General features: G+C 35.1%; 2 protein-coding genes across 4 annotated transcripts in view; one reads left to right on the top strand and one right to left on the bottom strand.

The window, feature by feature from the left end:
- The first annotated feature begins 7,487 nt into the window (after nt 1–7,487).
- On the top strand, nt 7,488–10,557 carry LOC123554755 (uncharacterized). Its single transcript, XM_045345063.2, has 3 exons — nt 7,488–7,649; nt 9,048–9,170; nt 10,177–10,557. The coding sequence occupies exons 1-3, from the start codon at nt 7,598–7,600 to the stop codon at nt 10,344–10,346; spliced, it is 345 nt and encodes a 114-aa protein (XP_045200998.2). The 5' UTR covers nt 7,488–7,597; the 3' UTR covers nt 10,347–10,557.
- Nucleotides 10,558–20,137: 9,580 nt separating this feature from the next.
- Nucleotides 20,138–21,110, bottom strand: part of LOC123554757 (tripartite motif-containing protein 26-like) — a 43,674-nt gene continuing 42,701 nt past the window's right edge. For 2 of the 3 annotated variants that reach the window (XM_053547780.1, XM_053547782.1), the window contains one exon: nt 20,138–20,387. The gene's annotated coding sequence lies outside the window, so the exon portion shown is untranslated. Of the gene's footprint in view, nt 20,441–21,110 lie in introns of all 3 variants that reach the window. The other variant, XM_053547781.1, reaches the window with a different exon arrangement.

The raw sequence follows: 21,110 nt of genomic DNA, 5'->3' as shown, positions 1-21,110 counted from the left end.
TTTGACCCATTTGGGCTTAAACCGCCGGAAGAGGTAATGAATTTTATTCCAGATGTAAAGTATAACAACATAATATACCAGAAAAAAACAGAGTGTCCTTTGTGGATATTTTTGTTTATTTTTTATTAAGCTACTGCAAGATGGTATAAACATTTACTATTTATTATATAAAGTATTAAATATTAACAATGTAAATCAAAATGAACAAATAGTTACGAACTATTTTAACAAATAATTCGAATGTACCAAAAAGACTCCTATACTACTTTGAAAATGTGTTCAAAATTGTTATATTCTTAACAAACAGTCGTATTTCATTTCACAACTGTGTGTGGAAGTAGCGTAGTAACTAAATCTAAAAATAGACGTGAACATTGTACACGGAAGTGCGAAGTAACAAAATTACTAGAAAAAAATATGGTTCTGGTGGGATTCGAACCCACGCATCTTGAGAAATATAGTCAAAAGTGGGTGTATAGAAGTAGAAATTGAAAACTTTTCAAAAAGGAGGTGATCTAATATCTTAAATATAATTGTTTTTATAAAAAATAGCAAAATTGTCCGCTGTGTGGTATTGTTTTTAAGTGTGTGGTGTATTATGATTTGTTATTTGAAACGTCATAGATTTAGTTAAAATCAGAAACAATACAAAAAACTTAAAAATACTAACGTAGTAAATATCGGCTGGGTTGTCATGACGCCAGACAAAGAGAGAGTTTATCATGCGGAGTGACAATCGATACTAGGTGTCAATCATTTCTCACTAGAGAGAAATCAATATCATTATTGCCAGCGTGGAACATTTCTCGCTAGTGAAATTTTTCGTACTAAAAGAGGTATTCCCAGGTATATTTGCTTGTCCAAACTTTTAATGCTTTCAACACATTTGTCTTCAGTTGAAGTATCTAGGTTTAAATAATTTACTAAATGTTTTCATACAGTACTATGAAAACCTATTTCTTTTACGTTTTGAATTGGCCGACTTTGGATTTTTTAAAAGAAGGTGGCTAATTAAAATTGAAAAAAGTGTTGTCGCACAAACAATTACTATACTACTTCTATCAACTCAAATATGCTATTTTAAAAGTTTTTGTCTCTTTGTTTGTTTGTTCATGCTTAAATTAATATACATGACGTTTCTCGTCCGTTAATTTCTCCCTAATATGTCCAGTTGCGGAATTCGAATCATGTTGTATATTTTATTTAAATAAATATACCCAATCCACATCCAACTCACCAACTTTTACCGTTCATCGAAATTGCAAACATATCTCTTTTTTCCTGAATTTGATTCTTATTGACTTTTTTCTCCCATCATCATAATAATGTTTTCGAAAGTCGAAAAAATAATTAATTTTCAGCCGGAACTAAATTTATCCATGCTGATTCATATTATCCTCAAACCCTATAGTTGCATTTCATTAAAGAGTTGGGTGCATTTAACAGATTAATATTTAAAACAATCCACAGAAACGTTCAGCAGTTTTTACGTGTTTACTGCCAGACTGTGACTCAGACTGACCAGGACTCATTTAAAATACTTTATCATACCTTCCTAACCAACTAGTTAATCTGTTCAACAATATCTGAGAAAATGTTTTTGACAGAATTTCACGACAAATGTTTAGCTAAGACCGGATCTGAATTTATATTATAAGAAAGCTGCCCCTGTGCCTCAGGATTCTTAGAATTTTTAAACAGTTTGTGAAACGATATGGGAAGAAATTGGTTGTGTCCATGTGTACCGCCGTATGAACACATCTGCAGATGTTTTTAAATTGTTCTTGGTACCATTAACATGTTTAGATGTTATGTTCTGCTCAAACCGGGGTTAGAGGGCATGGACGGCACCATGCAATTCCACTGCCGTCCATTAACAGGCTCAATCAAACAGAAGCCCCAAGATTTTCATTTTTGTTATGTTGAGCGACTTGTGAAGTTTTTGATCATGTCATCCATACGCCTTGCTAACGTAAACAGGATAATGTCAACAGAATGCGTGGATTATGTCAACAGGAATATCATGTTTAAAAACTGCTTCGAAAATTAATGTATCGGTCTGATGTTTATGCATCTAATTCAACATTGTTTCCTGTTCTTACATTTTTTGTAAACCAAAAGTTCATATTACTGTAAATACTGTGGTGGCTGATTTATGCCATTTCGTTCTGTCGCAGCGACCCGCTGAACGCCGCCCCGCCGAATGTCGGGGCGCCATAACAACGTTCGGCGGGGCGACATTCGGCTGGGCGACGTTCGTCGGGGCGCAATAACGACGTTCCGCGGGGCGACATTCGGCGGGGCGGCGTTGGGCGGGGCGCCATAACGACGTTTGTCGTTCTGTCGCTGCGACAGAACGAAATGACATAAATTAGCCACCATAAAATACAGTCAACGTTTTCGCCATATAACATACTGATAAGCAAATCTTCTATTCCTAACTTGCTATCATATTTGTTAACATTACAGAATGACCTCAATGAAATGATACTTATTTTACATCCTTAAAACAAGCTACTAATCTGGAACCCGGAAGAATGGACAGCGTGTACGTACTTGAACGAACAATGAGGTACAGAAACTGAAACTAAACATTAAACATAAGCACTTTCGACACTTGAGTCATTACACTGTTAGCAGAAAAGGCAATTTAAGATAAAGAAGATCAAATCTTTGACTTTTAATGTCTAACAAAAGAGGGTTGGACATAATTGTATTCAGTGAGAAGACAAATATGTACAATGAAATAATTTTAACTGGTTTTATTAATTAGGCCTAGAAAAAAATAGTTATCAAATTATACATAAAAACAACTTTAGTCCAAATGTTACTGTGACCTTGACCTTTGTTCTGCATATCCCAAAAACACTGGATGTCATCTTATGGCCAAACATAACTAGTGTAAACCGAAGTGTTCTCCCTTTAACGTTTTTACTTCTGTAACCTTGGCCTTTGCACCACTGATTTCAAAGTCAGTAGGGAGCGGCTACTGATCACAAGCAAGCAGTCAATGTATGAAATTTGACCATCCTAGGCCGAAACCCTCGAGTTATTGATTGGAAATCAGTGTCTACAGACAGACAGACAGACCTTTAGACAACAGATATGAAGCAAAACAATCATGTTTGGGTGGCTGGTATAATAAGGTTAATTAAAAGGTATATTCCACCTTATTGAAAAACCAATGTATGAATTTGTACAATTATTAATCTTTTTCCGGTTATTTCACCTTTACTTCCTGTAAATATCTGGGGTGAAGGTCATTTAACAGCTGATTAAACTGTGCGTTTTGATTGGTAGATACAAAAAAAACACAGGTTTTTGAATGGAATAGATAATATTTTCTTAAGGGGTGTGCAGGTGCTCTAAGCTGTAGTGTTAGACAATATAATTCGTTGCAAGATTCCTGTGGAAATAGCTTACGTCATAAACCTGAATTCCCTCGGTAGTGAAACTGCGGCAGAGTTCGACCTCTACCACTCTGATACGGAGTGATCTCCCGTAAACGACTTACAGTCAGCTCGTCCCCATTTCGATCACCTCGTATCACTTGACGATTTCAAAAATGGTCATTTCGTCCCCCACCCTTTGGCCCATCCTTTTTAGTCTTTTCCTAGATTATGATAAATATAATTGTGATGTAAAATATGTGTTCTGACATAAAAAACATGAAAAATTTACATTAAAAACTACATTTTGTTTTGCTTTATAAATACCCGTCGTATGTAAAATGCACGTTTCGTAGCTTAAAGTGTGCATTGACTAATGCTAATGATACAAAATAGTTTAATTTGTGAAAAAATTCGCGAATATATCTTTAAAACATTTTGTATTACGATAAATACCAAGTTACTGCTGGTGAACATATTAAATATATTCTGTTATTTTTTTTCTTTCTTTGTTTTGTTGGGGTTTAAGATAATGGTACACCGTAAGACTTATAGGTCATATGGCGACTTTTCAACTTTAGATGGCGGAGACACTAGATGTCCCTTCGTGCATTATTTCATCACGGGCGGGCACGTGGGTAAAACCATCGACCTTCCGTAATCCAGCTGGATGACTTCCTCACATAGAGAATTCAACCCCGCGAGCTCGAACTGACATCGGTGTGGGCAAGTGATTGGAAGTCAGCGACCTTACGTTTTTAAATGTAGAATAAAAATTCTGTTCTCTTCTGTTCTGTTCCTTAACCACCCTATTCTGTACAACAGTAATCAACAGCCGGTTAAGACAAGTATATGAAAAAGCAATATGTTTGTCAAAATAGGTTACTAAGGTCCACTATGAAAAACAATTATGAGTTGTACGATATAATTAAATCTTTTTCGTTATCACTTATCAATGGGGGAGTCATTAAACAGCTGATTAAACTGCGTGATGAATACAAAAAACACAGGTTTGATGGAATAGAAATTTATGGTGTGTCCCGGACCATTATTCTTCAGATTTCCTGTGAAATACTTACGATCATAAACCTGAATTCGGTGAACTGGCATGATTCGACCTCGTACCCTTGATACGTGAATTGTATACACTTGTCGTGTCATTTCAACTCGTATCATGACGATTTCAAAATGTATTTGTCCCCCACCCTTCGGCCAGTCCAGATTTTATATGATTAATTAAAAATTTTTCGACAACAGAACATTGAAAAATTTACATTAAAACTAATTTTGTTTGCTTTAATATCCGTGTATTAAAATGAGTCGTAGCTAAATTGATTGACAATGCATATAAAAAAGTTTATATTTGTGAAAAATTCGGAATATATCTTTAAAACATTTTGTAGGTACGATAAATCCAGTTACTGCTGTGAACTATGTATTATTCTGTTATTGTTTTTTTTCTTTGTTGTTGGTTTAAGAAATGGACACCGTAGACTTATAGATATGGCACTTTATTTAGATCGGAAACAATTCCTTACGTATATTCATCAGGGCATGGTTAACATCGACCTTCCGTTATCAGTGAATTGACTTCCTCACATAGAATCAACCGGGTAACTGACGGTTTGGCTGTTCGGAAAGTCAGCACAGTTTTTATGTAGAATACAAATCGTTCTCTCTCTGTCTAACACCTATTCTGACACAGAATCTAAACCCGATGCTAGTTATGATATAAGCAATAGTTGTCAATCTGCTCGTCACATGAAATCAATTATTGACTTAATTACATGTATTATAGGTCAAGGGGCGCGAGTACATGTAGTTTAACAAAACACTTAAAATATTCATCATCCATTACGTTGATAATGGGACTCCTTTTAAGGCCATGCTATTCTTTATTTCTGCTTTGTTTAACGTATCAGAACGCATGCAGGTAGGGTCTTTCTGTTCTTCTTGTAAGTTTTTGTACTTCAATATTATACAACTTATTTCCAGTTCAATTTAATTTCATATACATTCATGTATGTACACAATCATCCAGTCAATTTTATGCGTAACAAAAATTAATTCACGACAATTAAGACGTGCAAAAAAGTCTGTCCCATAAAATAACATACATGTTCCAGAATTGGATTAAAAGATAATACAATTATTATTATTATTGTTAATCGAATTATTCAACATTCACGTTCATTTGGAAACAAATAGCCTTAATTCAACAAACTTCTTTTTATTACAAATAATAAATTGCTAAAATCTATTGTAGCAAGAGAAGATTCTTTAAAGCACAATTGAACGCAGACATACTACCATGAAGTTTTACGTAAGCTTTGTTACAAAATGTTTGTTTCAGGTAGTTCGTTTTAGGTTTAACAATAGAAAGACGCAAACTGTAATGAGCATTATAAGCAAAATGTAATAAATCTGAATGGACAATCTCCTGTTTTACATTTGTATACTAGTAATGAAATATTATAAATGCACCTGTTTTCACAAGATAGAAGTTTTGAATTTCTTATTACATCATCATAGTCGATAGACTTTGATTTTGTAATTTATTTTTATAGCGCGTCTTTGCAAAGATGTAGTTCTATCAGTGTCAGATTTATGACAAAGTCCCCAGACATTGCAACAATATTCCATGTTTGACATAATATATGCATTGTAATACAATAGTTTCATCTCGTCTGTTAAGAAAAATGCAATTCTTCTAAGTAGAGCTTTTATTTTATTTTAGTTTATTAGCCACGGTACTAACATGGGATTGCCAAGACTTATACACCTAGAACTTTCTGACATTTAGCGTTTTCAATGACCGAACCATCTAAAATTAACTCGAGGTTTTTAGTATGTTTTGTTTTGACTCCAGAGCTTAATACCATACATTTTGTTTTTAGAGGATGAAGTGACATTTTATTTATCATACACCAGTTATGGACACTATTGAGGCTATATTGAAGTCCAGAATTTTTGTAATACTTCAGGCGGATTAATGTAAGGTGGAGTCTTCGGCATATAGATCAAAAATCTCTATTCGTTTTAGATACTTGACCACAAAACTTGGTATGTAAATAGAAGGCAATAAGGAGATAAGAAAATCATTTAATTTCGTTGATATGACAAAAAAAAAATGTATTTGCTATGGCAAGAGACACAACAAAAATACATAAAGATATGGCTTCTCTAGTAACGAGAAAAATGCGAGATATTTAAATGAAACTTAGTGTGTTAGGCAGACTGATATTCTTTTATTATATTCCGATTAGCTCTATTCAAGTAACTTTGACGGTACCAACCCGTGCAATGGAAAACCACAACAAAATTTTTCATCATGGCTGAAAATATTTTTAAAAATATAGATCTATATTACTTTCCCAATTTTTCAAACGCTTAGAATGGTACGTTTTGTAAAGTATCATGAATTTATATTTTATACGAGTATAAAGGTTAAAACAATATGTAACATAAAAGCAAATGGACATTCTTTTTGTTTTGTTTCTGTTGTTAAATCGTCACACCGAGATAACTGTAAGTTATTTGTCGACTTTGCAGTTTTTGATGACGGAGGCCCCAGGCGTCCATCCAGGCATTATTTCATCCCGGAAGGGAACCTGGGTAGAACGTAAGCCTGCTTGATGGCCTCCTCACATTAGTAATTCTATGCCTCAAGTGAGGTTTGAACCCACATTGTTGAGAGCCAGGTGATTTGAAGTCAGCGACCTTAACCACTCGGCAACAAAGCCTCCACTAATATACGTGTGGGCGCGCGCGCGCACGTGCGTGTGTATGTGTGTGTACAAACTCGACATTGCAACAGATGTATGGAGGAGGAACCATAATGGCTCAGGTCCTCTATTTATGAAATAAGCTATTCTTCTTCTTCTTCTTCTTCTGAAAGTGATTAAAGTGAAACTGTCAGTGCAAAACCTGTTTAATGTTTGTGTACATCAATAACAAAATATATAGAAAAAGAACACAATCGGGTTTGAATAAAATGCTATGTCGGGGCCTCAATTGATGCAAGCGACTAAAATTTTAGGGGAGGAGCTAACTAAATGTTGACAAATTGTAAGCTTTTTATCCCGTAATTGTTATAAGGAAGTAGGTTGTTCTGGATTGCTTCAGTTTGCGTTTGGCGTGCGTCTTCTTATCGTCTGAAAACAGTATTTGCGTTTACGTTTAATTTGAAAGAATAAAAGTTTCTGAAAATGAATAACCTAACTGCATTGTGTTTGGGATTTTTAATTGTTTGCGTTTTGGGTGAGTAAAATATATTTTTTACGCATGAATTTTAACGATTTTATAGGTTAATTATCAAACTCGGATCTTTAATAAAATGTGTCTACTCTTATTCTTTGATTTCTTAATATTGTCCTTCTTGCTGTGAACATTTCTCTTATTAAACAATCTATGCATTGACTGTCTTCGATAAAAAAAAATATCCAATATATTTCTTAGGAAATTGCTTTTTTATTATAAAGGATGCAATTACGACGCGATCATAGTTTGTATTTTATCAAAATATGCGTACTTTAAAATTTGTTGGATTTTTGGCCTGTGTTATAGATTTCATGACAATGTAATTCGTTTATTCTGTGTGGCAAGTGTGGGTTACATGGTTACCGTACTGATTTCCTTCTATACTTTACATAACCAATATCATTTTCAGTATCAATGTAGATCATTATCAGACTGCACGGTTCGCCATTCAATCGGTATCTTTTTGGCAAGCACTCCTTTTAACAGTTAATGGTACTGTCCAAATTGAATGATGGACAAGTTCATTATAGAAAATTAGCAGGGTAAGGGTTAGAATAATACTGAACGTACAGTTTTGAACTTTAGTCTACGCATAGAACAATATAAAGTTGTTACAATTTTAAAAATTTTGAAATGCGCTATCATGCCCTATCACAACCGAGCATTTAATATGTGTGTGAAATTTAAGCATTTACTAGTAAAAAAATATCAAAATATTCACTTCCTTATTTCTGTAAATTGTTTATATTCATTTTCTAAAAACGCATCTTTCATGCGTATTTTGTGAGTTAATAAAAACAGGCTTTGGTAATGAAGTAAATAAAATTATATTTTTGCGTAAAATTATCAGGATTATTGAAATTTGATATGTTAGTTTAAACACATTTTATTTTCGAAATTCATGAACCATTTACGAGGCTCTTACTTACTTCTTACTTCTTAATACTTACTTAAACAGTAATTACGGACCATAGCACCTTCTTGTATTTCCGAACAAATCGTGCACTTTCAATATTTCAAATTAGTTAAAATATATAATCTTGTATCGGATGATTATATTTCTACATAGTTATTTTGTTGAGTGTTTAACTCGTATTCAAATAAATTGTTAGACTAAGTTTGTTTGATAGTTTGTTTTACCACAAGCTTTTGATATTATGAGACAGAAATACTGTCGATTTCCAGGCAGCAGGCGATATTGAGTAACCTATTTAAGCTACTGGTCTAGTAATGACGATCGCCTTTTCCCGTTTGATAACGTATTTCGGCATTCTCCGTTCGGTTATGATCGAAGGGTGCCGCAACAGCGTTACAAACAATATCGCTGTATCATTATGGGTGCACTACCTTAAAGTTTTAGTACAATTATACACTTTTAATACGTTCTGTTCTTTTCAGTTTCAAGTGCATCAGCCATCAAATGTTACACTTGCCTACTAGGATGCAACGACCCTTTTGATAAGAGTAAGGCTGAAACAGATACCTGCGCAGGATCCTGTCTGAAAACAAAGACGAATGGAAGTAAGAAAATTACACTAAACCATAATAATTGTAAATAAAACAAGACTTTCGGGGAAATAATACATTTGACATTTCTATTTAGAAAGAGCGTAATGAACAAAAATGATATGCCAATTTAAGAATAATAAATTTAATGAAATGATAGCCAATTTGAGCACAGTGATGTCATCGTTATTTCCTTATATAACCGTAACCAAAGTGTGGTATTTATGGCAAAATTTTCCTTGATACCATTGAAAATTGAACTTAAATTTCTTTTACATTCTTTTTTGTACAAACTAAGAATATTGTATTACGACCTACAAAATGTGATTATCTGTGTTGTTATTGATTGATTTACCGTATATAGCAATGCCTTTATAAGGAGATATGATGATGCCACTGTGCCAAATATTGCGGCCGTGTCATTAAATGAATTGTTTGCAAATGGTTATATCTTCTTTGTTTGTAGTTCGATTTTCATACTTTCTCGCCAGTATAATGTGTCAAAAAGCGCCTTTTAATAAGAATTGTAGCCACATTATAACATGTAACGACAAACGCCGTTCTCTTTATGGAATATTTATTGAATTGTTACTGGTTATTAAATACCTTACTATAAAAGGTAAAAGAACCGTTGACGGATTACTAATGGCCCATTGTGCCTGAGGTGTCATAATTATAATGACCCCTCTGACGACAATATACAAACCCAAAGAGACTCTTTCTAATTAAAGGTTGTTTCTTTTGATCATAAATGCTCGATAGTATACGCGTACATGTACTTCTGATAGTACTTTAACAACAAAATTGTTCAAGTATTACATCCCCGAACATATTAATCTTTTCAAAATGATACATGTACTTTCACAACATATAATTTTGTACATTTTATGCAGGTTTTGCACAAAATAAACTAGTATTAATGTACGCGTTCAGGAAGTTTCATAAGCTACTCGGACATTCTTGTTTAAGATATAAGCGTTTAACGAATAGATTATAACTTAGTTATAATTTTCTGTTACAGATGTGATTAAAGTTTGCTCACCTATTAGCCTTGGAGATAAATGTGGAAGCAAGGGCGGAGTCGAAGCGTGTTCGTGCACGAAAGATCTGTGTAACAGTGCGTCAGGAATGAGCTTTCCCCTCGTCGGCCTCTGTCTGTCCCTTTTCACCATGTTTCTGTGGGTGAAATAATGGAAACGAAAACGGACGTGTGCATTATTTTAGCCTTTGTAGTTCATTTCAAATATTAAGTAAGAAGTATTGTACAAAATGTTTAGGTCGTTTATTTCATTTTATTTGAAAGAAGTTCAGTCTATATTCAGTTCTTAGTATGATTGTACTGTTACTTGTATTCATAATTTATATATCCACTCTTCTGTATTAAAAATATACCAGTGTCATACAGCAGTGTTTGTCTTTGTCCCGTTTTCAACTTGGACAACTATCGCTTGGTACTAAATAGTAGATGGCAGTGTCCTTTCAAATGATTTTCTGAAAACTTCTAGTGAAGTCGTATAAAACAGATATTTAAAATGGTCGTGTCTATTCATTGTAGAACGACTTCACTGGTTTTAAGCACAGGCGCTTGGGGTCAGGACCCCCCACCCCCACCCTCTGCCCTTACCAACTGTTTAAAATAGGCAATATATTTTAGCATTTCAACATTTTAACATGCATTGAACATAGGTGAAGATCATAAAACGTGTTTTGTTACGATTTCAGTTTGCTTTAACAATGCACCTTTTTACCATCAATGTTCTTCAAAAATGAAAAAATGTAGCAGCTGTGCAATTCCCACTAGGAAACAATAGTAGATTCAGCTTTTAAATTAGCACTTTCCTATGACTCTCTGGTTTCAATCGACGGATCTGTAACCATTCTGTCAAATAACACCGGTCAGTGCTGACAACTGACATTAGGGTTACGACCAGAAATCAATCACTATCATAAATCAATTTTACCTGTATGGGACGCCCTGTGAACTGATCCCTGCGTTGTACTGCCCATATCGCTTTCGGTTACCCAAATTAAAACGCTTACGACTACATTATACCAAAAGGGCTAACACGAGGACTGTTTATATCTTGCATCATGGCGTTTTCACTAGCTTTCACTTATGTTAACCCATGCTGAACAACATTGATTCTGCCTTTGCGGCTTGTTTCATGACCCTGGGTCAAAGACGAATTTTAGATACACGCGACATAAACGTTTAGGCCCTTTAAGCATATTTTTACTACGTCAGGGGCAATAAATCTGGTGTTACTGAGTGGAATCTGAAATAAAACTCCTGCTGCAAAGTTTCACATGCTGTGTAATATTCCTGTATGGTTTCATGACTCTAGTTCATATTTTTTTTTCATTATCTTGCGACTCAAGCTTTTAAGCCCTTTATGCATATGTTTGACTGTCAACTGCTATAACCGTCTGATCTTACTATAAAATCCCAGATGCACAACTCCACTGAATAACAATCCTATAATGTTTAATGACTCTAGATCAAATACTTTTTGAGATATGCCCAGCACAAAATCGTTCGGACAAGGGCACAAGTCTGTGACCCCCCTCTCCCCCACCCCCCTTAGAAAATGACTTGGGGACACAAAAAAGTATAATGGCATTATTTTGAGCCGGTCACAGTTAAACTGTGAGTCGGCTGAATCATTACCTGACGAAATATTTAAATTTGGCTTTCCAAAATGTTTTCAATTCGTGCAAGATGATTTTTTGGACAAGTACTTCCCACGACCACTCCTCCCATAAAGCACGATCACACCAACCGTTGAACTTCAAAAACATGCACGTATATATATTTTTTTTGCGCAAGGACGCTCCATATCCGGAAACTATGCGATAGCTAATCGTGAAAATTGCTTACTAAGGTTATCGCTTGCTGCGCGATTTAGTTGCGCACAAAATATTGTGATGAACTCCTTAAATTGGTACTTATTCACCGAAATTGACCCTGTTTTTAGAAAAAAACACGCAATTTCCTCTAATTCTTGCTTTCGTATCACTACTCATAAATCACAAGAAACAACTCTCGAATCGTTGTAATTTACTGTTAAGATGCAAACATACCTGGTCAAAAAGTTGATGCATTGGGCTTTGCAGTATCTGCTGAGCAACTGCAAATGAAACATTTCAGACCTTCTTTGGATAAACAGTCTTGTTTCCTTTACAATGCTGAATTTAAATCTGCATTGCCAGCATATAGCTGTTGTAAAAATGGGTTCATAGCATCTGAGATGCTAAATGAACTTTTTATGCCTATTGACTGCAATGTTTGCTCTAATGATGATGATGATGATGATAATATTGTTGTTGCTGATGATGATGGGGATTAAGACGATGATCATGATAATGATAACGAGGATGGCGAGATCTTTTCTGATGATGTCTGTTCAGATTCCCACGATGATATATATGAATGTGTAAATTGTTAAACCAGATATACAGTCCTGCTCTCCTCTACCCGACAATATTTGTCCAACAAGTATTACTGAAGCTATTAATGAGAAACTTGATGGCATTCCGCAGCAGGAATCTTCTGAAGATGTTAAAAACCTATTGAGATAAAAAAATCAATTCATTTTCACATTGGCTTTCAAATTTCGTTTGGATTTGCCTTAAACATAGAATTACCACTTTCGAGACACGAGTTTATGTCAGCCAAAACATATCACAATCTCTTGCGGACAAGTGAATTCATACCTTTAATCTTATAAATACATAGAGTTCAGTAAAATGTTAAATCAGAATTTTGTTTACCGACAAAGGACTATAACTTCGCTTATTTATATCAACATTAACGTCACGTTTGTGGGCTATTGCATTAGTAAAGCTAATAGGTAAGGAGCACAGAGCACCACAATCACAGTCTCAGAGCCACGCATTGGCAAAGTAGGCCCACAACAAAAAGAAGCTATAACGGAAAAATATAATAGACGGGCTGCTTCAAAAAAACAACAAGTAAATTATAATTTTAAGCAAAATATAGAAAAAGGGGGAGGAAGGGCCAATTAGTAAAGCCAATTATAAACATAAAATGGTTCAAAAATCTCTTGTTGATGTTTCGAAATATAATGTTTGAAAACTGTCGAACGAAAGTTATTGTTTTATCCGAAGTAGTTACTTCGTACACTCGTGTATCTGACACATCTTGTTATCGAGGACGTTCAATACCAATACGTGAAAAAAAATGCTAGAGACGAACATACTTATGAAATTGACAAAGATGTCCTTTTTCTTTCAAAATTCATATTTCAAACTTAGGAATTTTGAGTCATTGACTGAACCTTACACACATAGAGAGAAAGAAATAGATTGCTCGAAATAAATTGTTAACTGCCGAAAATCTTTCTGTTAAAAAATGGATAGCTCTTTCCCCAAGAAGAAAATTGTGTAAGTTCTGAAGGTGATGTGTACATCAAAGAACTGTTAAATGAAGTAATATCGAAGTTTGTAAGTGTGTCAGCTGCCCATTTTCGGAAAGATTTTATACATAGTGTTAAGGTCGAAAAAGGTAAAGCACATCACTGGCACAAGACCAGAAATAAATTGCCACTGCACATATCATACCCAACCCCTAGTTATACTGTAAGAACTATGGCTATGAACGGGAAAATATATTTACACCCACCCCTACCCTCAATTTCAATCGTGCATTTCTCACCGATAACGCGTAGTTCGGGAAATGGGTACATTGCATATTGAACAAATGACAATCTATCTTCCATCGTGCACCAGCCACATTGTCTCAATTTTTCGTATCGTAGAGACACTCCACATACTTTATGCCTACGTCGATGTTACAGAACAAACCAACGAACTTCCGGTCTAGACAACACGTACTATGCCCCAACGATAACTTGATATTTACAAACATGACTATAAATAGATTAAAATGGAACATAGGGAATTCAACATTTTTCTAACATGTTACAATCTAAATATTTCTCGGTTTTGTACCAATTACGAATTAGCTCTGTGGTAAAGCATACTGTCCATGTTTAACAGATCTTTTGCCGTGTGGGTTCGAAACTCAGCATCGACAATTAATTTTTATTTCACTTTTGCATAAAAATAAAGATTCCTTCATGAGCTCTGTGACAACACGACAAGAGGTATCTAAAGGCGATATGGCATATCAGAATAGTTTACTATATATAAAAGATGATATTGATTAAATGCATGCACTTTAGCCGTGCAAAAAAATGTAAATACCTGTGTTATATAAAGACATATATACAAATACAAACCATTAAAGAAAGAAACAAAAATACGGAAGCAAAAATGAAAACGAATTGTAAAAACAAACAAAAATCTGAAAAAAATCCTCATGAGGATTCGAACCCACCAAATGATTCGCTTATATCCAATTCTTGTCTGCATTTTACCCAACTGAGCTATATTTAAAATGAAAGAAATACTAACATTTGCTTGTCAAGTAATGTGCAAGCATTATGATTTGTTTTTACGTCAGTTCTCATGAATTAGACTCGTCCTTGCGTTTTGGCGAGAATCACGTTATCATTGGGGATTAGTATTCAAAGCCATACAATAAAACTTGAAATGCTCAATAAAAGTCATCTTAGAAATGATTTTGAATTTGAAATTATTTAGTTATATAAATTTGTATATCATTAATTTATATGATTCACATTGCACATTTATGACTGGCATACATTTCCATTTCAGCCAATCAGAATAACTTTGTTATTTAGACCGGATCCACATTAGGAAATAGGAAAGATCTTCCACAACTTCGCGGAGTCTCTGGATAAGAAATATTGAAACAATTTGATCAGTGCAAGATGGACCTGTTCAATATGCATATTACCGCGTCGTACGTGTGAAGTGCGCGATTAAAATGGGTTTATTATATTTTCCCGTTCATGAAGTTTCTGAAGTTTTCAATGGAAAGTTTTATACCGAAACAAATTCTGCATAGATATGCGAGGCTTATGAAATTCCGATCCTTTCAAAACTTACAAAAAATATATGAGCAACAAATTGGTAACAAGAATTCAATTTGGTGACTAAATCTTCAGCCCAGTTGTGTTTTCTATACATAAAACGTGTGAAGGCACTGTTGGCATGACATGCGAATGTACTACCGAACGTACATTCACTGGAAGTGGACACACAAATAACTTCTCAAGTTGCAAGCAAAAGGAAAGGCAGGGTTAAAAATAAACGACTGTCTAGGGAAGGGCATTGGAAAGAGAAAGATAGACTGCTGAAAATGCTGACGAAGAAGACTATATAAGATGTCCTGTATGTGGTGGGAAATTTAGCAATCCTGATGCGATGTTTGCAAGGGAAATGTCTCTGGTGCTGGAAGATGTCTTCGTCCTTTTTATGAATATTTTATATACCAAGCTTTTTTTTTGTATTTAAAAAGAATATCCTTAAGAAGCATATAACACAACAATTTTATTTTTATTTTTGTAGGGTTTAACGTCGCACCGACACAATTATAGTTCTTTTGGCGACTTTCCAGCTTTTGATGATGAAGGAAGACTCCTCCGTGCATTATTTCATCACGACCGGGCACCTGGGTAGAACCACCGACCTTCCGTAAACCAGCTGGATGGCTTTCTCACAACATGATGAATTCAACGCCCCGGATGAGGCTCGAACCCACATCGGTGAGGGGCAAGTGATTTGAAGTCAGTGACCCTAACCACTCGGCCACGGAGGCCTCTTATAACACAACGACTTTTATAAGTCTATTTGCGAGAGAAAATGAAATCTGTAATATCTGTTATGCTCCTCTAGACTAGTGGAATTTTATTATATCAGTCCTAAATATGATCGAAATGACCAAACTGTGCAGCAACAACTGCTTTTCTTTTTGCCAGACGACGACTGTTGCGCATGTGGGCTGACCGCACCGTACATTTATCTGGCGAAACATTTTTATCGATGGATTTCTTGAGACATTTCGTTTTGTGTGTAGTATTCCGATATTCAATACACATTACGGTTGGTGACCGTCTTTCCATCTGTCTTAAGAAATGAATGGTTATTCTCAGTCAAGAGCAAACAATGATATGAAATTGATTTTTTCTCATCTGATTTTTTGAAGAAAAAATATGATGAGTAATTGTCATCACTTGATCGGCGGCGGCATTGTCTTGTTAAGTTTTATGTTTAGGTCAACTTGTCTCCTAAACTATCAAGGCTAATATATATCTGTCATTGAAATAAATGCTTCTGGTTCTATCTAATCAAACACATGAAAGAAATAAAGGTAATATATTCAGGTGATTTCGTAGCGCATGAACCCAGTCTTGTCTGTGGAAATCCACAGAAGTATACAGTACTCCTTGGTGAACGGACCAGCTTTTGCTTGCTTGTTCACCATCAATAGCTGACTCTGTACAGCAAGAAACATAACTCCATCCTGCTTTTTGCAAGAATTATGGCCCCTTTTGGACCTAGAACATATCAGATTTCTTGGTTTAACTTAAGTTTTATGTTTAGGTCATATTTTCTCCTAAAACTTGCAACACTTGTTCACCATCAAAAGCTGACTCTGTACAGCATCCTGCTTTTTGCAAGAATTATGACCCCCTTTGGACTTAGAAAATAAGATTTCCTGGTTAAGTTTTGTGTTTAGGTCAGCTTTTCTCATAAACAATCAAAGCTGTTGCTTTAAAACTTGCAACATTTGTTCACCATCAGAAGCTGATTCTGTACAGCAAGAAACATAACTCCATCCTGCTTTTTGCAAGAATTATGGTCTCTTTTGGACTTAGAAAATATCAGATTTCTTAGTTAAGTTTTGCGTTTAGGTCAGCTTTTCTCCTTAACAATCAAAGCTATTGCTTTAAAACTTACAGCAGTTATTTGCCATAACAAATTGACTCTGCACAGCAAGTACTGTAACTCTACATTGCTTTTTGCAAGATTTATGACCTCTTTTGGACTTAGAAAATATCAGATTTCTTGGTTAGGTTTTGCGTTTAGGTCAACTTTTCTCCTTAACAGTCAAAGCTATTGCTTTAAAACTTGAAGCAGTTATTTGCCATTAAAAATTGAATCTGCACAGCAAGTACCGTAACTCTTCTTTGCTTTTTACCCCTTTTGGACTTATAAAATCATTGGTAGGACAATATTTCTATTATACAGAGACAAAAAAATCAGATGAGCGTCTGCAGCCGCAAGGCGGTGCTCTTGTTTTAAGGTAGTATTATATGCAGATTGGTAATCCTTCGAGGACACCAGTCGTTTCACCCCCTGGATGTTTCACCCCTAGTTGTTTCACCTCCCAAAACCCTAGTTATTTCACCCCCCCCCCCCCCCCCCCCCCCCCCCCCCCCCATGTGAATATGAAAAGTATGATTGATTTAAGTTAAAGTTTCAGTTTAAATTATATAAAAAGAGGTGAAACGTCTTGATACCTTTGTAGATAGCCATATAGAAGTGCGATTACTTTAGAAACCAGAAACAAGGATACAATTTTGTTTCTCAAAGGTGCATATATTATACTAGGAAGTTCATGAAGTCTGGAAATTCCAGAAAATCATTTTTAACCAATAGCCATCAAGCAGTCGTTTACTTGTTTTTCTATTTTCAGCTTTCACCACCCCGAAAATTCGGTATTAAGTCAACTCGTCCCCCAGTCAAATTGTCCCTGATTTGGTCATTTCGTCCCCATCATGATAAAATTTGGTCGATTTGTTCCCCCTCTTGGTAATTTTGTTCATAAAACAGTAGGGCCTTCATGGTCCTATATCGCTCACCTGAGTAGAGTTGTTTGCTTGAACAAATTTCTTAGCTAAAGCTTTAAAAACAAGAAAATTAGGAGAGTGGGTCAAGATAAGATTATGCAGGATTACTTTTGAAATCTGTAAAAATATATTACAGGTCGTCCAAATCCTTTTGCTGTAGCTTAGAAAATAAAAAAGTAGGTCAGTAGGTCACATTGATGGTCACTGAAAGTCTGTTTAAAGATTGGCATGCAAAACTATATATGTCATCAAAATTTCAAAGCTGTATCTTAAAAAAAACAAGAAAGTAGGTCAGTAGGTCACAATCATGGTCATTGAGTCAGATTTAAGATCGGTGTGAAAAACTGTATATCAAACAAGAAAGTAGGTCAGTAGGTCAAGGTTACAGTCAAGTGACCCCTAATTACTTGGGGTCATAATGTAATTATAATTTAACAGTTTAGGAAATATGATCAGATATTTTTTAAGTATTTATTCCTAATAACTCATAAAAACTATGTGACCTTCGGGGCGGGGCCTCTTTTCACCCCAGGGGAATTATTTCAACAATCTTGTTAGAGAACCACACTAGGCAATACTACGTACTGAATAGCAAAAACCAAGGCCTTGAACTTTCAGTCAAGAAGATTTTAAAAAGTTTTTCCTATGTAAGTCTATGTAAAACATGGGACCCTCAAGGCAGGGCCTCTTTTTACCCCATAATTTGATAATTCTTGGTAAAGGACCACTAGGCAATGCAACATATCAAAAATCAAAAGCCGAGGCTTTGAAATTTCAGACAAGAAGATTCTTAAAAGCTGTTTCCTATGTAAGTCTATGTAAAATTTGGGACCCCCAGGGTAGGGCCTCTTTTTACCCCATAATTTGACCAATCTTGGTAAAGAACCACTAGGCAATGCAACATACCAAAACTCAAAAGCCGAGGCTTTGCATTTTCAGACAAGAATATTTTTTTTCTAATATAAGTCTATGTAAAATTTGGGACCCCCGGGGCGGCGTCTTTTTTCACCCCAGGGGCATAATTTGAACAATCTTGGTACAAAACACAAGGCAACGCTACAAACCAAACATCAAAGGCCTAGGTCATGTGGTTTTAGACAAGAAAATTTTTTAAAGTGTTTTCCTATTAAAGTCTATGTAAAACTTGAGACCCCGGGGCAGGGCCTCTTTTCATCCTAGGGGCATAATTTGAACAATTTTGGTAGGGAACTAAAAAACAATGCTACATACCAAATATCAAAGGCCTGGGTCTTTTGGTTTCAGACAAGAAGATTTTTAAAGTTTCTTCCTAAATAAGTCCATGTAAAACTTGGGACCCATGGACGGGGCCTCTTTTCACCCCAGGGGCATAATTTGAACAATCTTTATAGAGGACCATTAGATGATGTCCCATGCCAAATATTGAGGCTCTATGCCTTGTGGTTTTTGACAAGAAGATTTTCAAATTTTTACCTATATAAGTCTATGTACACCATGTGACCCCCAAGGCGGAGCAATATTTGACCCTAGGGGAATTTTAGAACAATCTTTGTAGAGGACCACTAGATGATGCTACATACCAAATATAAAAGCCCTAAGACCTGTGGTTTTGTACAAAAAGAGTTTTTAAGTGTTTCCTTGAGTTCAACATGGAATTGAATTCTTTAAACAATTGTTGATGAAGACCATCCAATGAACATCCCTTGTTTCATCAAAATTGACCTGATGGTTTAGGAGGAGATGTTGTTTAAAGGAAAGTGTGGACGGACGGACACTGGACGGTGAGTGATCACAATAGCTCACTCTGAGCCTTTGGCTCAGGTGAGCTAAAAAAGTTCTTAAATCAAACAATAACTTATGTATATTGTAGCATTGAATGCACTTATTTGAAAAAAGTACGACACCTGGTATACTCTTCAATGATTCGCACTTATGTATGATCAGAACGTCTATTACAATTAAGTCACTGAATGGAGTCGAATTGGTATCTGGCAAAATTGTTTCCAAACTCACTAAAAAGGACCATAAATTAGTGCGTTGCAAACTACTGCTAAAAATGTACATTATAGTTCCCTATATATTTTCGTGTACATTGATTTCTTTTCAGATAAACGATTAATGAAAACTGACAGAAAAGAATATTTTACAAATAGAAATTTCTTGCAGATGCAATGATTTGCCAGTACATTTCTGTTTCTCAATTTTAGCCAAGAGTGTATGGTTAATGAGGAGGTCTGCTATTACAATTCAAATGTTTTAAGATATATTTTCTTGCATTTATTGTTTAAAATAACCAGTGGATCTAAATTTACGATATCATTAAAAAGTAAGTAATACATAAAATATGCATGCTGACTAGTACTGGGTACACATATGAACAAAGTTTCAGTTTTAATAATTACAGTATAATCTAAATCACAATAACATGACAAATCGCTCCTCACCCGCTCCAAACATTAAACTGATAATCAATTCTTTGCTGAATCATATTCAGAAGCTTTTTTCATCACGGCTGTAAAAGAGAACAGAGATGTGTTGATGGTGCAACTGTTGCAAGTTTAACATCTAAAAATACAAAAGAAAAATATGTAACTGAACTGTTCTAGGAGTTTAATGGTTAAGGTGTTAGCTACTCAAACTGAAAGTCACTGGTTCGAGCCAATCTGGGGTCATCAGAACTGTTTTTTTTCCAGGAAACAGACTCTATAGCGGTTCAATTAAGCTAATAGCTATTATCAAAATACTTCTAAAATCTGCTAAAAGTAATCAACTTAACTATACATTGGGCTTTAATGGGAGGTTTACAAGTAAGACCGCGTGCCCCAAATCACATTTAATCACCTGTCAGCTTTAACTTTTAAATAAGCATTTACCTTGATCTTTAACCTAATAACCCAAAACACAACAGGATCATGCTGTGCAGTTTGATAAACTTAGGTCAATGCGTTCTCCAAATATCATAAGTCTAAAGCTTATTGTGACCTTGACATTAGATTTATTGTCAAAAACAATTGCACGGACCAAAGAAACTCAAACGATCAAATTAATCGGAAACCAGTCTATGTCCCTGTGACCTTCACCTTCAAAAACCAATACGAAATATCAACTGACCATTGACAATTATGATCTTAAGTTTGATGTTTGATGACCTTAGGCCCAAGCGTTCTCCTGCTACTGACCATAAACCAATTCAAGTATCAAGCACCTTCTTATCTTGAACTTTGATTAACTGGCC

The sequence above is a fragment of the Mercenaria mercenaria genome, chromosome 7 (genome assembly GCF_021730395.1).
Source record: "Mercenaria mercenaria strain notata chromosome 7, MADL_Memer_1, whole genome shotgun sequence".
In the NCBI taxonomy this organism is placed as follows: Eukaryota; Metazoa; Mollusca; class Bivalvia; order Venerida; family Veneridae; genus Mercenaria; species Mercenaria mercenaria.
The sequence above is the reverse complement of the archived record's forward strand: the minus strand, read 5'-3'. Positions and strand labels throughout refer to the sequence as shown.